Source organism: Bipolaris oryzae, assembly GCF_000523455.1.
Source record: "Bipolaris oryzae ATCC 44560 unplaced genomic scaffold scaffold_128, whole genome shotgun sequence".
Lineage (NCBI taxonomy): Eukaryota > Fungi > Ascomycota > Dothideomycetes > Pleosporales > Pleosporaceae > Bipolaris > Bipolaris oryzae.
This window is the reverse complement of record NW_006911404.1, coordinates 1-14,488: the sequence shown is the minus strand read 5'-3', so window position 1 is coordinate 14,488 and position 14,488 is coordinate 1. Positions and strand designations below refer to the sequence as shown.

Sequence of the window (14,488 nt, the reverse complement as noted above, 5' to 3'; positions counted from 1 at the left end):
GAGCACACTGGACTAGCGGTGCGGAGATTATGCAATGTACCATCCCACGGCTTTCAAGCCGTCACACAGGGATTCACCCACACCATCAGCACGATGTGGCTGCAACCGTTCCGCCGACGGATGGCACTCCCGTTCGGATATTCATCCACTTCCCCTAGCCATTCGTTTCACTCTTCTATGCCTCAAGGGGCACAAAGATCCTATGTCTACCCTCAGCCACCGGAAGGCGTAACGCTTCCCCACGCGAGGTTACACAACCGAGTCAGGAGTAAAGAGCCTCGTGTATGCAATGTGATACAACACGCCCAATCTACAATTCGTCCGCTCACCGACGGACCCTTTTGTGTAGGCAGGGCCGCATAGGGATTTTCCGTGGTCATGAAACGTGCTGATTACGCCACGTCTGCGTGAAGCATGGACAGGGAACGAGATTACATGCATGCCTCTAGTTCAACACCGACATTCGAACAACCTCTGATATTCCGCTTTGGTGCTAGCATACAAAACACTGCAAATATCTGTGACAACATGAACTTGAACCGATTCGCCGCCACCACCATCTCTGCTACCCAAAAAAGCAAGCCGGAGGTAAACAATACATGAGACAACATCTCCACCTGAATACCTCAATCAAGCGCCAAAGATACAAAACAAGAAAACGTGAACATCTCATATACATGACCTTTTTCCATTTTCAGTTTCAAGCTAGAAAAATCAGCGTAACTACTACCTACACCCCAACGTGACCCTCCCCCTTCTTGTAAACCCCCCCAAGATAAGACATGCAAAAGTCTACCTCCACCATGCAATGCACATCTGCACGCCCACACAACGCGATTAAATCAAGATCCAACCCCACACCAAAACACGTGTCTAGAATCTTAAACCCAACCAGTAAATAGATTCGACAGCCTCAATTTCTCACACCCAAAATTAGAAACTACTACAATAAACTCTACATACCCTTTCCCCCCCACGCTGCTTTTTGGCCTCTCCGCCCCCACAAAACCCCCCCACAGCCAAAACCTTAAAGACTTCCCATACACCAAGCCACAAAAGTGGTACTTGCGGAACGGTACGGCACGGCACGAAGCGGGGGAAAAAATAAACTAAAACAATCATCAAGCGAAAGAAAAGAGACAAGGGGAAGAAGGAAGAAAAAAGAAAGGGAAGGAAGGAATGGGAGCTAAAGAAAAAAAAAGCCCATTTTTTTTGGCCCTTCTCTTTCCCGCTTCCGCTTCCGCATCCCCTCGCGGATGAACGTTTCGGTTAAGCAAGCTTTACATGTGCATGGATGCATGCATGGCAGCGCAGCCAACGACAAAAGAAAAAAAAGAGAGAGAGAGAAAAGCAAAGATAAATACGAATACGGTACGCCGCGGAATGCGAATTAGGAATTTCTACCGTGTACATACAATTACACCACCTTTCATTTCGATTATACAAGCTTCTTCTTTGGTTTTCCCCTTTTTTTTCAATGCTAGTACAACACTCCCCCATCATCTCCTACTCCATTCTTCCTCTTCCTCTTCCTCCTCAAATACCGTTCATAAATTAAAGTAACCCTCCTTACAGCGAAGCCTGTGAAATATCCAGCGCATTGAGCAATCCCGCCTCCTTAACAAGTTCGTAGAACAATCCTTTACTCTTTACAAGCTCAGCTGGGGAATCGAATTCCTTAACTTCACCCTTATCAAGTACAATAATGCGATCGCTGTCAAGGATAGTGTTGATACGGTGCGCAATGGTGATGATGGTGCGGTTGCTAAACATGGGGGCGCGGAGGGTGCTTTGGAGCATGGCGTCTGTTTCGACGTCGACGGCGGCGGTTGCTTCGTCGAGGACGAGGATGTTAGAGGGGGTGAGCAAGGCGCGGGCGAGCGAAACGAGTTGGCGTTGGCCGGCGGAGAAGTTGGAGCCGCCTTCGTTGACGGTGGCGTCAAGCTTTCCGGGCATCGAGGCAATGTGGTCCTTGAGGCGGGCGTGTTCTGGGATAATCATTAGCTACTGTATCTCATCGAGTATAGAGAAAACATACCTAGGACGCTCCAAAGCTCTGTATCATCATGTACATGCCCAGGGTCCAGGTTATCGCGTACAGTGCCTTCAAAGAGCGCGGCATCTTGAGGAATGATAGCCAAGCGTCGACGAAGATCCAAGAGTCCGATGGTGCTTGTGTTGAGATTGTCAATGCTTACGAAGCCCTCTGTGGGCTCAATGATACGGAATAGTGCAAGAGTAAGTGAACTCTTGCCAGCACCAGTACGCCCAACAACACCAATCTTTTCCTTTGGCTTGATGGAGAGGTTGACGTTCTTCAGCACAAGATCTAGGCCAGGTCGGTACCGAGTGCTGTAATTGTTGAAAGCAACAGCGCCTTGTGCTGGCCAGCTGATTGGTGGTCTATTCTTGGAGATGATTTCGGGCGCTTCGCTGGGCAACGCGGCATATTCAAGCACGCGTTCCACAGAAACAATGTTGGTCTCCACCTCAACGGTCTGCCTGACGATCCAATTGAGACTTTGTGTAATCTGAAGCGCATAGGACATGGCCAGACCGACCCAACCAGCGTCAAGTCCGCTATGGTTCGAGACGGAAATGATAGCGAAACCTGCAGCAGCAAGGATTATAACCGAGCCAAGAAACTCTAGACGAACTGCAAGCCATCGATTGGCACTGATGGAGGGGTAGTATGCGCGTAGATTAGCATCGACGCGCCATTCATTTTCCATCTCGAAACGCTTCTGCTGGCCATAGGCACGAATCGTGCTCATACCACTCAAGCTCTCTTGGAAGTGTGCATAAATCGGGCTTCGGCTGACACTGTCGAGTCGCTTCAACTCTCGCGACGTGCGTAGGTAGTATCGCTGGATGTAGAGATAAAGCGCACCGAGCGGCAAAATGAGAGCCACAAAAGCTGGTGTGGACCATGAGATAACGACAAGGGTAAACCCGGCTACATCGGTCAGTCAAGTGTTACACACCGGGTTAGGTGCGGGGTGGCTGCATACCTCGGGCAGAATTAACGAAGAGCATGTTGAACGTTCGGCTACAAGCGTACGTTAGACAACCTGCTGTAAGTGCGTTAGGGAATTGGAAGCGACTTACGCTAGCACCTCGTCTACTCTGTATATGTCACTGGTTTGTGAAGTTAGCAAATGTCGGCATATACACTAGAGCCCAAGACGAGTCCTCCGCGGGATCCTTCAACGAACAGTTCATGGGAAAACACAGGACGATCCATTGAAACAGCCCCTAGTAAGAATGACGACTTACCTTGAAAAGCGGTTAAGGATACGTCCTGCAGGTGTTGTCTCGAAAAAGCTCATTGGCGAGCGGAATATCGCGAAAGCCATCCGCTCGTGTAGCTTGCGACTAGCCTACATGGTGTGTCAGTGAATACAAGCCAAGCTAGCCAGTAAGCAGATGCATACCTCGATGGAGCAAAAGATCCATAAAATGAGGGTCTGTACTACCACGAGTGCAGCTGACCCTACACCAAACGAGAAGTAGATGCCGATATATCGTCCCACATCAGGATTTCCACCATACCGCTGATTGATATCTGACCAATGTTTGAGCCACACGTTTGCACCTGTATCGCAGCGTTAGCGTTGAATTGCAAAAAAAATGCGAAAGCGACAATCCAATGGCACACCAAACGGAGAAGCAAGTTATTCGCACCCCTTCGCGGCTCTTCAACGTACCAATGGAAGTAGTCTGGGCCCCAAGAAGGAGCATCAGATAGATACTGACAGCTACAAGATTACTCGTCTTTGCGTACTCGCCATAAACGGACCATTTGACTTTGCCTTGCTCCTGGAATTCCTTTGTTTGCTTGCTCTTCAGCGGTGCACCCTCTTCATCAGTAACCTTGCCGCGGGGTCCCTTGAAGCTTGCAGTACTGGCACGACGGAGGGTGTTAAAGCTTGATTTGCGGGCTGTGCCACCTCCGACTCTCAAAGGAGCAAGATGCGCACCACCTTCCTGAGCTGCTTCGGCTTCGGCTTGATCTTCCTCATCGTCCTCGCCAGGGGGGGTTCCACCATAGACAGTGCTCTCTGCGTCGCTCATGATGCTGTCCGACATGCGAGTGCTGTCGTCTTCACCTTGGTCCTCGTTCTGAGACGTCTTGATTAGTTGGGCAATTTCACCCTTCATTGCCATCAGTTGACCGTAGCTACCCCTCTCGAGAATTCTACCCTCACGCAGCAGCAAGATCATCTCAGCTTCCATCAGTACTGGGATGGAGTTGGTCGCGAGAATTCTAGTCTTCCCTGCGAGCAACCCTTTGGGTCCAAGCACGTTGTTGATGAGATGTCTCGCTACATGTTGATCGACGGCAGATAGACAATCGTCAAGCAAGTAGATATCTGCGCGGGCATAGACAGCACGAGCCAATGTGAGACGAGCCTTTTGTCCGCCTGACAAGGAGATACCGCGTTCGCCAACTTCGGTCTGGTCGCCATCAGGCAGAGATGCAAAATCATCGCGCAAGGCACAAGCGTTGATAGTCTTCTCGTAGAATTGAGGGTCCCAACGGTGACCAAAGACAACGTTCTCCCTGACAGACGCATTCATGACCCAAGCCGACTGAGGTACATAGGCCGTCTTTCCCCTCAGCACAACCTCTCCGTGAATCTTCCACAAATCACCAAGTACTGCTTGGAGAAGCGAAGACTTGCCCGCACCAACGCGACCAACAATACACGTGAGCTCGCCCTTGTGCGCAGCAAAGTTAATGTCATGCAAAGTCCGGCGTTCAGCGTTCTTGTCCCAAGTGAAGCTAGCATCACGAATGCGGACCGACTCATCTCCCAACTCAGTCACTGCGTCCTCGCGGATAACGGCGTCCTCCTGTAACTCGTCGGCAGTTAACAAGCCGGTAATACGACTCACCGCAACGCTAGCCTCTACAATGGCGGTAATGACCATGGGAAGAATAGCCAAGGGAAAGGTAAGAAGGTTGAAGAGCGTAAGCGCAGGGAACACAATATCGGTTGTCAGGGCGCGGTTTTGCGTGAGGACGAAAACACCGAATGTGGAGCAAGACACGAGGAAGGGAGTAGTAGACCACGTGAAGGTCGAGAAGGCTTGAGTGGCACCAATCTTACGGAGAGTCTTGAGTTCTTGGTCGTTTCGAATGGTGTTCAACCGGCTAGCGAAGGCGGTAGTCCAGGCGTAGAGTTTGATAGACTTCATGTTGTTGAGAATCTCCGAAATCAGCTTCGTACGCGAGTCCTTGTTCTTCATTTGCTCCTTCTGCAATGTCTTCATCCATCGTGCGATTACACCGTTGACAGGAATCATAACGAACATAGCAGCTACTCCAGCGAAGCAGCTCACGCCAAGCAACTGATATAGCGAGAGCATGCACAAGACGATCTGGAAGGGAGCAGACCATAGCTGCTGACCGTACTGCGCGAGATCCTGAAGACGCTGTGTGTCTACAGCCATATAGTTGACGATATCTCCAGTCGACTTCGCCGCCCGGCCTTCGTTGGACAGACGTGTCGACTTTGCGTAGATGGCAGCAGTGAGAGAGGACTTGATGCGCATGCCGGTTTCAAACGCGCGTTGAAAATATTGGTGGAGACAGGCTGTCTGTGAGACCGACACAGCGAACATGGCAATCGCAATAGCAGCACCACGGATGACGGGTTGGGGATTTTCAGTGCGGTACGAGGCCACAAAGGTAATGAGCAGCCTGAGCAGCTGGGGCTGAATAAAGTTCAAAACATCACTTATAGTCTTGATGAGGGCTCCTCGGAAGTATGGACCACCGAAAGAACGGAACAGGGCAAGCCAGAGCGATGGGTGCTTCTTCGTCATCTCATATTCCCAAGCCTTCTCGAAGGTAGATGCAGTGTGTCGGGTCGAATCGCGCTTTCGCAGATTCCACAGATCATCCTGAGTAAGGAAAGTCTGATAACCCCTCTTCATAAGAGGTGTCATCCAACCAAAGGTCAAGACCGAGAAGATGTCAGCGTATTCGTACGGGCATTCATCGTCGTCCCCAAGCATATCATAATCGCTCATGCGCTTCGGCACCAGCCATTCTAGGACAAAGGAGAGCGCTGCCAGTCCAACACTAGTGCAGAAGACTGCAAAGTATGCCACATGTTCGCGGTGGATTTGTTGGGAAATGAGCGAGCGGAGCTTGACAGCGTAGGCGATGAGTAGGAGAAGCCAGTAGAAGAGTACGACGCCGTTTGGATTGCGCGATCTCCAATGTTCGATATGTTGGATGTGGAAGACGACGGTGAGGGAAAGAATGGTCAGGATAGTGGTCCAAAAGCGGAAGTCGCCTGCCCAGACGTGTTTGTAGTATCCGATCTGGAGGGCTGCCTGAGTGACGGTTGTGCCAATGAGGGCTCCGATAGTCGTCTGTTAGAACGATGGGTGTCAGCACCTGTCAAAAAAAACATGACGTAGATATTTACAAAGGGTGAAGCATACCAATTTCGCGTAAAAGTGCCAGTTGCGCTTCACCGGCTGCGGTGAGCAGTGCCTATATAGATACCACAACGCGCCCGCTCCTCCCAAAACACCAAACACGGCTACGACAGCTATCCAGACATCGAGAAAACACGGTGTGAAGTCGTATCGAATCGGGCTGATTGGGCCCCAACCCTCAGGATTACCGCATAATGGCTGTCGGTCAAGCCTCGAGGCCGTCAGGTAGCCATGCGCAAGCCGGTTAGCGGGGAGAAAGGGCGTCTGTTGTTGTTGCACCTGCATCGGTTGGGTCGTGTGAATGTGCTGATTGCCTTACTCTGGTGTGGCAGAGTCGAGGCAGATCAAGACGTCCAAAGGCGGCGAGGATTCCGGGGTTAAAGGCAGACGCGGCGCGAGCTGCACATTTGACATGGAAGCTCGGACCAGCGACATGATATAATCATTCCCATTTCGCCCCGCTAACGCCGCGGCCGCTTAGACACGAGCTGCTTCTGTAGTTCATTGGCCTTTGAACAACGCTTCTGCTTCATTCTACATGTATCTACACGGGGAAATCATGCGCCAAGTGCTGTAAGACTCTGGTTGCGTTTCTATGCCGTGTATCTCGGGTCTAAAGAAGACGTCAGCTCTTGGATGCCTAGCAAGACTCACCGAACCCGTGGGCCGGCTGCCGACGGAGCATCGGGTTCCCGCATCCGCGTCTGCATCAGCTCAACACCAGGTCACGTGCTCTACATCGGGATCCAAGCATGCATGTACCGACGTGGTATCGGGTGATATCAAGATGAATATGTAGATTATTCTGAACATGTCTCTAGATACCGTGAATAATTGCCATTTAGAATCCATCGACCAGCGTGATACCGACCCATCAATAGTTCATTAATTGATGGGATCAATCGCACCAATCATAAGCCTATCAAATAAGATCCTACCAAGACCAGAATTCACCGAAAACAGAATGCCAATATTGCCTACATCTCAATCCACTTCTAATGTCTTTATCAAGAAAAAATCCGAATCGATTTCCAGCGTATCAGTGAACCATTCCTAAATGCCGTTAAATATACATGCATCAAACATCTACAAACACTGTATCAAGACTATTAAAAGATGGGGTATCGCACATAAGAACTTCTTCACGGTCTCCCCGCCTTCTCCCTTTCGCTATCCCGCTTCTCCATCTGCTTCACCAACTCCCTAAACTTCTTCCTCACAGCCTCCGGCCCTTCAGCCCAAAACTTGCCATGCAACGCATGCACCCCGCCATCGACATCGCGCTGGTTGGCAAAGTTCGAACTCCACTTCCAATCCAGTTCGCGCCACGGCATGGGTCCGTCTCGTCGGAAGACGTAGTTGAGCATGTCCTGCTCCATGAAACGTGTGTCGAAGCGGCCCTCAATCTGCATCACAGTCATGAGATGGTCGTACATTTCCTGCTGCGGGGCCACCATGAAGAAGCCGCCGTTGGCATAGTTGGTTTGTACGGGAGGCACGAAGTGGTCGAAGCCGCCTTGGCCGCCATTCTCGGAGCGGCCAGCGAAGAGCCATTGTTTGGGGAGTGGCCCTTCGTCTTGTTTGATTTCCTCCTTGCGTATGAAGAGTGTGGGAGTGAGCTGTGTGACGATGGGCTCGCGGAAGATTTCGTCCATGCGGTGCATAATCACGTAGTCGGCATCCATGTAGAGGACGCGCGAGTACTGTGTTTGTTCGAAGACGCGCAGCTTGGTGAATTGTTCGGACCATCGCGGCTCGAGGGTGTGGATCCACGATGGTAGTGCCACGTCTTCGAGGGGAATGACGGTTGCGCCGTCTTTACGGAGGATCTCGCGTTTCGCTTCGGGTAGCTTGGTGCCGCAGAGGACGACAAAGCCAATGTTGGGGTTTTGGATGCGCGTCTCGGGGACCTGCAATAACTGGTACGCAAGCATACGTGTCAGATTGAAGTAGGTGTCGTCTTTGGCCTGGCCGGTCAGGAAAGTCGCAATCGCGAGTGTCGGACTGCCGTGCGAAGAAGTCGGTGAAGTCGTGGCATCGTTCCATTCCGGTGCCTGAGATGAACTCGAAGAATCGGATTCTTCGTTCCCAAGTGCTGTATCGCTACTTCCAAACAACGGCCAGTCCGCCGAAGTGATGTGCTGTGTCTTGCCATTATTGAACACCAGAAATGTTGCATAGAACAGACCGATGACTATGGCCACGTAAGCAATCCATATCCTATCTTTGACCAACATCGTTGCTCACGTATCGTAGCAGCGAGCAGTTGAATATTATAACAGAAGATTGATTCGCGTCATTCGAAATCTGTTCCACGCGGCCGCTCGTATTTCAGAATAGTAAGCGTCAGCGCTGACCCACTTCGGTGATGAGCCCTGAGGGCGATGTCCCTGCAAGATCCCGGATCTCTTTAAAGTTTTGTTGAAAAATTACAAGGAGGGTTGTGAATACGCGAAACGGAGTGAGGGGGAAAAGTCTCTTCAGTTCATGATTGCGTCGGCTCTGCTGTTTTGACAGAATTGCCATTGCCCTTTTGGGCTCCATGTCGTGGTATCATGGCTCTGCCCCACCAAAATTCGTATCGTGTTTCCAAATGACTGGATGAAGATAACGTTACGAAAGCCCTTGTGTAAGTACACATATGGGCACGTTCGTGGACACGGCTTGTTTCCGTACCACTCTGATCATCGCGAATTGTCACTTGGGGTTAGTGCTTAGCAGTGGCGTAATTGTGCCCATAATTACCAAACCTCAGTAGTAGGGTTGCCCGCACTTCTGAATGCGTGTCAATTAATCAACAGCGCGAGACAAACTCCCACAGTACTATCTAATCGAATTGGGCGGCGCTTTATCGAGAGCACTTGCAACACAGTGGTGCTTTCGCAATAATGGCCAGGAGAAACAGAGAATAACGGAGAAGGGAGCGATCGTCTTCAAATCTCGACACGGGCCACATTCGGCGTTTTTTCAATGCCGGTCGTCCGTAGATAACACGGTCTGCTGGCCTTGAGAAAATCCAGGTTATTTATCCTACTATCCTCAAGTGACGAATTGTAAGTGTCCAATGCCTTGGAATGTTTTTTTACATACGACAAGTACCTCAAAATATTTACGCTTCATAGGTTGCTAAATATCCTCTCACTTGTCGGAAAATTAGGTGGAAACGCTTCTTGTATTGAAGGTATCTGAATTACGCGTATAGCTGGATCTATTATTGGCAGGAGTTCTATGACATCTATTTCTCTTATAATACGATTAACAAGTGTCTGAATAATGGTACAGGTTGAACGCAGAGTGGCCACGGCACATATCAGTTCGGCCCTAGCTTCGGATGGTTAGGTCATCCATCGTTAGTCTGGCTAGCTTCCCTCTCGGGGCTATTTATAGCCAGAGTAGTAGAATGAACAAAAATATCTTTCCCACTCATAAAAGGCTGGCTTTAGCTACCCAAGCGAATGTCTAGCACAAGTCCAAGGTGATGACCCGGTGTCGGCAACAATCATCTTTGTCTTTTAATGGGTCTTGCATATGTCACACTCACAGTCGGAATGGGGTCCTCGTCGATGACTTCAAGCTTGGTCGCTTCAAATGTAGTCGCCAGATCGTAAACATCTGTGCCTTTGACTGCCGGCAAAGTGGTTTTGTTGCCAACATCCTTTAGCGTAACCTTGTTTAAAGCAACCTTTTTTGGTGGTCTGGTTCTCTTTGAAGACCGGTCTTTACTACTGTTGGTGGGATCGAATCCAAGGAACAATGCTTTGGGCTGTGAATGAAGCACTGAATCGAATGAAGACTCAGACATGGGCTTTGGTAATGAGATCGAGGTTATGCTGCTGCTGTCGCTGCTGAAGTGATATTTTGTTGGCCATGATATTCCAAAAACCTCGCCACCCTTGGGATCTTTCGTGATCTCTGGTCTGCGTACGACCTGTCCCGATTTTCGAGTTTCATCTTTGAGCTTGCTGTTAAAAAGGCTGCTTGTATTTTCCTGGGTTCGGGGTGCTAGATTAGGTGATTTTGCGAGCCCGTTATGAGTTTTGGAAGATCCCTTTGGGACATCTGCCCCATTGGTGGTGCTTGATCCAAATAGGCCAGGCAAATGGGGTTGGGGAATGATTTGGGGACTTTTCCGGGTGCTTCCGGGACTGATGTCCAGTTTTTTGATATCGGGTGTGAGTACGTCGAGGCTTGAAGAACTTTGCGCGTCCATGAGTCCACTTTTTTGAACACTCTTAGCAACTTGAGAGATGGCCATCTGCAGTCTTGGCTTCAAAAGGCGTGAGGACCACGTGTGCATATTTCTGATGATAGCACGAAGTGATGCAACTCCCCACGTCAATTCTATCGACGTTGACCAGATACAAACCATGCGCTACCAAGTGTCAGCATGAGATAAGAATTCGGATGAGCTTCTCTGACCTGTATTGGGATTGCAAATTCTTTGGACTTATCCTGGTATGCAAGCCAAACCTTGACAACAGGACCGACACATGTGAAGGCAATAACAGGAGGTGACTCTAAAGAGCAGCTCTCTAGAGCCTTGTTGAGTAATTGCGCTTGGAGATCGAGAGCAGCAGAGGCGGCATTGGCTGCTCGGCGAAAACATCTTTCTTCAGCAACGTCATCGGTATCTGGGACGTCTTTCTCGACTTCCACAATGGCCCAAGGAAAGCACAATCGCGAGGAGTTCTTCCATCTTCTCCCACTAGCAAGTGCTGTTTCTTTCTTGAGCTTAGTTGTTGGCACACACGCTATACTTTGCTCTACAAGTTTTGTCAAAGATTGAAGTGAGAATGATTGAGCAAGCTCGTCTCGCGCAAATCCTTTCATGCTGCTTGTTGTTGAAGTCTGGATCGGAAACCCGTACGTTAAGTCCGGCCTAGGCTGTCCACGTTTGGGCGCCCAAAGACTTGATTTCACGAAGTTGTCAAAATTACTCCATGTCAAGTTTTCGGAGCTATGGCTGGATGTTAGCTCTTTCTGGTGAAGAACAATGGAACAGCAACTTACACCAACCAGTCATCTAATGCGGAGCTTACCAGATGTTAGTTTGTAGTAATTAAGTCGATATGCAAGATGAAGTAGATCGGCGAAGAGGAGGAAACCGTACCTGAATCCAGATTGCTGATGTGCCTCATCACTGAATGGTATGAATATTTTACTCTTCCAAAACACCATCCACTCCTCTACCGAGTCGCCCGCTATCTTTCGTGCACTCTCCGCAACGTTTTCGCAATCTTTGAGGATTTCGAACGACTTTGACTGGCCTTGTATGCGCTCGTAATGTTTGACGTGAACGAAGGCATTTTCAGGGGGGCAAAGACACCAGCGTGGGCCAATGTACACATCGCCATACGTAACCTGCTCTTTCTCAAGTACCTTTTTGCAGTCATCCGGTAGCATCTCTTCCATAAACAAGAGTCCTTCACGCACTGCATCGACGTGGTCCGGCAAATTGCGGGAAGCTTTCTGTGTGTCTGCATGATTGGCCTGGTGGACATTTGGTTTGTAGTAGATGTTGTGGAGTCTGAGATCCGCCCTGCTGAGATCCGCTCTGCTGATATCTCTCCCCATGGTAGAATGTGAATATTTGAGTAGCGAAGCGATCGTGTGAGCTGTATATGAGCGAACCGATGATTATTTGCTTCTTTTCTGCCTTTGGTTTGAGATACAGTAATCTCCGCTCCCAACGGCTAGTGTGCACTGTTCAGGGGCTGGGCACTGACCATGGGATCGCACGTGATTTACCGCTGTGAACCGACGCCTATTGCGACGTTGGTGTACAGTATTTGGCCAGTAAATGAAAAAGAGATGCATGCTCCATATCGAATGACCTTGTACTGAGCATAAGAAGAAATCGCACGTATGGAAAATGCACTGCATTACTATGGTTCTTCACGCTCTCGTGTTCTATTGTGCTGTGATCACGTGCCGTGCATCCTTCCCTTGTCATCAAACCTACTCATCGTCCCTCGCAATAACAACACCCTCATCGCACTCATCTCCTCCACCAAGCACACCTCCAAATTTACCTGCTAATTCCAGCTCATCACTCGCATCCAGCACGCCCTTGACCTCTGCAGAGGCAATCTGCTCGTACACAGACGTGATACCTGTGATGCGGCATACGCGCGCAACCGACGCCATCATGACGAGGCCGAGCGGAGAGAAAGGGCCCACGGCTACTAGCTGACTGAACTGGCTATTTCACAAAAAAGTTAGTATCAGTAGTACTCTACAATATAAAAGAACCCGAATTATGCAAGTTGGGCATGCTTAGGAAGACTACACCACCAACGCAACGCAACAAAAAAAGAATGAAGAGAGAAAAAAACTTACTAATACCATGCATGCACCTCCCCCCTCTCATCCCAGAACCTCAGTCTCGCCTGCACCCTTTGCCGTCTCTCGTACTCCCTTAATTCTTTAGCTTCGAGCTCACCCAGCAGCAGCGCCATCTGCTTCCGGAAGCCGTGGAGGGCCTTCCACCAGGTGCTGCGGCGGTGCTGATTCCGGTTGCGAATGAAGAGTTTGTCGAGGAGGCTGTGAATGTCGTGCAGCATGGCTATTTCGTGTGTGCTTGCGCTGAAGAGGGGGGAGGCGGATATGCTAGGTGTTGAAGAGGAGGTGGTGGTGGGGACTGTGAGGTGGTGGGATTGTTGGCGGTGGGGGAGGGCTGTGGAGGGTTTTGCGATAGCCATCTTTTCTTGGGTTGGTCTCGCTCAGTGCGACGGTTGCCTGAAGTGTGTCTTTGATCAGGGTAATAAATTGATTTTTGAATCGCAGGCCGGGTGGGTTCTGGTGGTGCGTGGTAATGTCTCCGATGTATCTCGCCGGGGCAATGGTGCGTCCGCGACGTTAGCCAGAAGATGGTAGTACCCGCAGACTGAGCAACGCGGGAAATTTGCGCAAAAGGGCAAAGTAGCGGACGATCCAAGCGACTCGGTATCTGCAGCTGATTCTGTGTTGGGTGATTGTGGTGATGTCGCTACCTAGCAGCCACAGGTAAGACCATGCACATGACTTTTATATTGTCGAAAAAAGTAAAGGAAAAATTCTGCATGGATGCTTAACAGGTCCTTTGCCTGCTTCCATTGCAGAGAGTCCTTGGTGGGATTTTAAGATAAGCGCAAGGCGGTAATTTGCTGTTTGCAAAAACGACGCGCTGGTGAAGGGGGCGGCCTATGCTGCTTGGCTACCCTTTCTCTTTTCGAGCGCGCCCGTGGGGACTGGGCAACTGGCGCGTTTGGTTTCCTATCCTAAGTACTGCTAGGCCTGCTTTGTGGTGTCCAATGACGCACGGGAAACCCCCACTCTAGGCTCAATGCAGCAGTTGCACATGTGTATCTCCAAACATATGAAGCTGCATAGAAGCGCAGCCTTGCAGTGTAGACGAAAAGTAAAATGGTGCTCGAGATGTTTTGGACCAAAGTTTCTGTACGCTTCGTAAATTGGCAATCTGGCGGCCGGGCGGTGAAGAAGGGCCGGGCCACGTGAGCATTGGTGCCACCCACGTCCTCCTCGTACATGTCCCATTCCTCATTCTCGATAGCTACAAATGGACTTGGGCCAAGTGGCATAGCTGTCGACATCGTATTCTTGCGTGGCAGTTCCAGGGATTCGAGCGTCCATGTGAGAAGCTATCTGCAGGATTGTAAACGGGTTGATTGTTGCACAGACGATCCGACACCGAGGAAACATTGTGTAATCCTTCATTTCTCACCTGCAGAAACGAGAAGGTAGAGTAAGTAATGTCATCCGAACTTTCCGAATCCCGAGTTTCTGTGTAAGTCGCATCAGGGGTTTCCATGTCGCTTAGTAAGGGTTGCTTTGGTGAAGATCAGGGGACAGCAGTGGCCCCAATAGCCCTCCTCCCCCTATTAACGTGTCCGTGCACCTCGTGCACGGATTCATCTCGTGCACGCCGAACACCATCTCAGCGATCTCAAAAATGAGGCTGTACAACGCCACATAATAGCTCAATATTTATAAAAACGTAATGTTGTAGTAAATAGATGCTTGCGATTAACTT

The 14,488-nt window shown here is 49.9% G+C and overlaps 4 protein-coding genes across 4 annotated transcripts; all 4 read right to left on the bottom strand.

Moving 5' to 3' along the window:
• Positions 1–1,569: 1,569 nt before the first annotated feature.
• On the bottom strand, positions 1,570–6,741 carry COCMIDRAFT_7596 (uncharacterized protein; the record flags this gene model as incomplete). The annotated part of the gene is made up of 8 exons (XM_007692394.1): positions 1,570–1,988; positions 2,039–2,956; positions 3,012–3,049; positions 3,109–3,138; positions 3,277–3,380; positions 3,435–3,595; positions 3,708–6,387; positions 6,460–6,741. 8 exons carry the CDS (start codon positions 6,739–6,741, stop codon positions 1,570–1,572), a joined length of 4,632 nt encoding a protein of 1,543 aa, XP_007690584.1.
• Positions 6,742–7,634: 893 nt separating this feature from the next.
• Positions 7,635–8,459, bottom strand: COCMIDRAFT_78014 (glycosyltransferase family 8 protein; the record flags this gene model as incomplete). Its single annotated transcript, XM_007692409.1, has 1 exon — positions 7,635–8,459. A coding segment is annotated over one exon (825 nt), but the record flags the coding sequence as incomplete, so codon positions are not given.
• Positions 8,460–9,572: 1,113 nt separating this feature from the next.
• COCMIDRAFT_28555 (uncharacterized protein) lies at positions 9,573–12,030 on the bottom strand (the record flags this gene model as incomplete). Its single annotated transcript, XM_007692401.1, has 5 exons — positions 9,573–9,641; positions 9,998–10,828; positions 10,876–11,413; positions 11,467–11,490; positions 11,567–12,030. 5 exons carry the CDS (start codon positions 12,028–12,030, stop codon positions 9,573–9,575), a joined length of 1,926 nt encoding a protein of 641 aa, XP_007690591.1.
• A 384-nt stretch (positions 12,031–12,414) lies between these two features.
• On the bottom strand, positions 12,415–13,157 carry COCMIDRAFT_39099 (uncharacterized protein; the record flags this gene model as incomplete). The annotated part of the gene is made up of 2 exons (XM_007692407.1): positions 12,415–12,658; positions 12,796–13,157. 2 exons carry the CDS (start codon positions 13,155–13,157, stop codon positions 12,415–12,417), a joined length of 606 nt encoding a protein of 201 aa, XP_007690597.1.
• Positions 13,158–14,488: the final 1,331 nt, after the last annotated feature.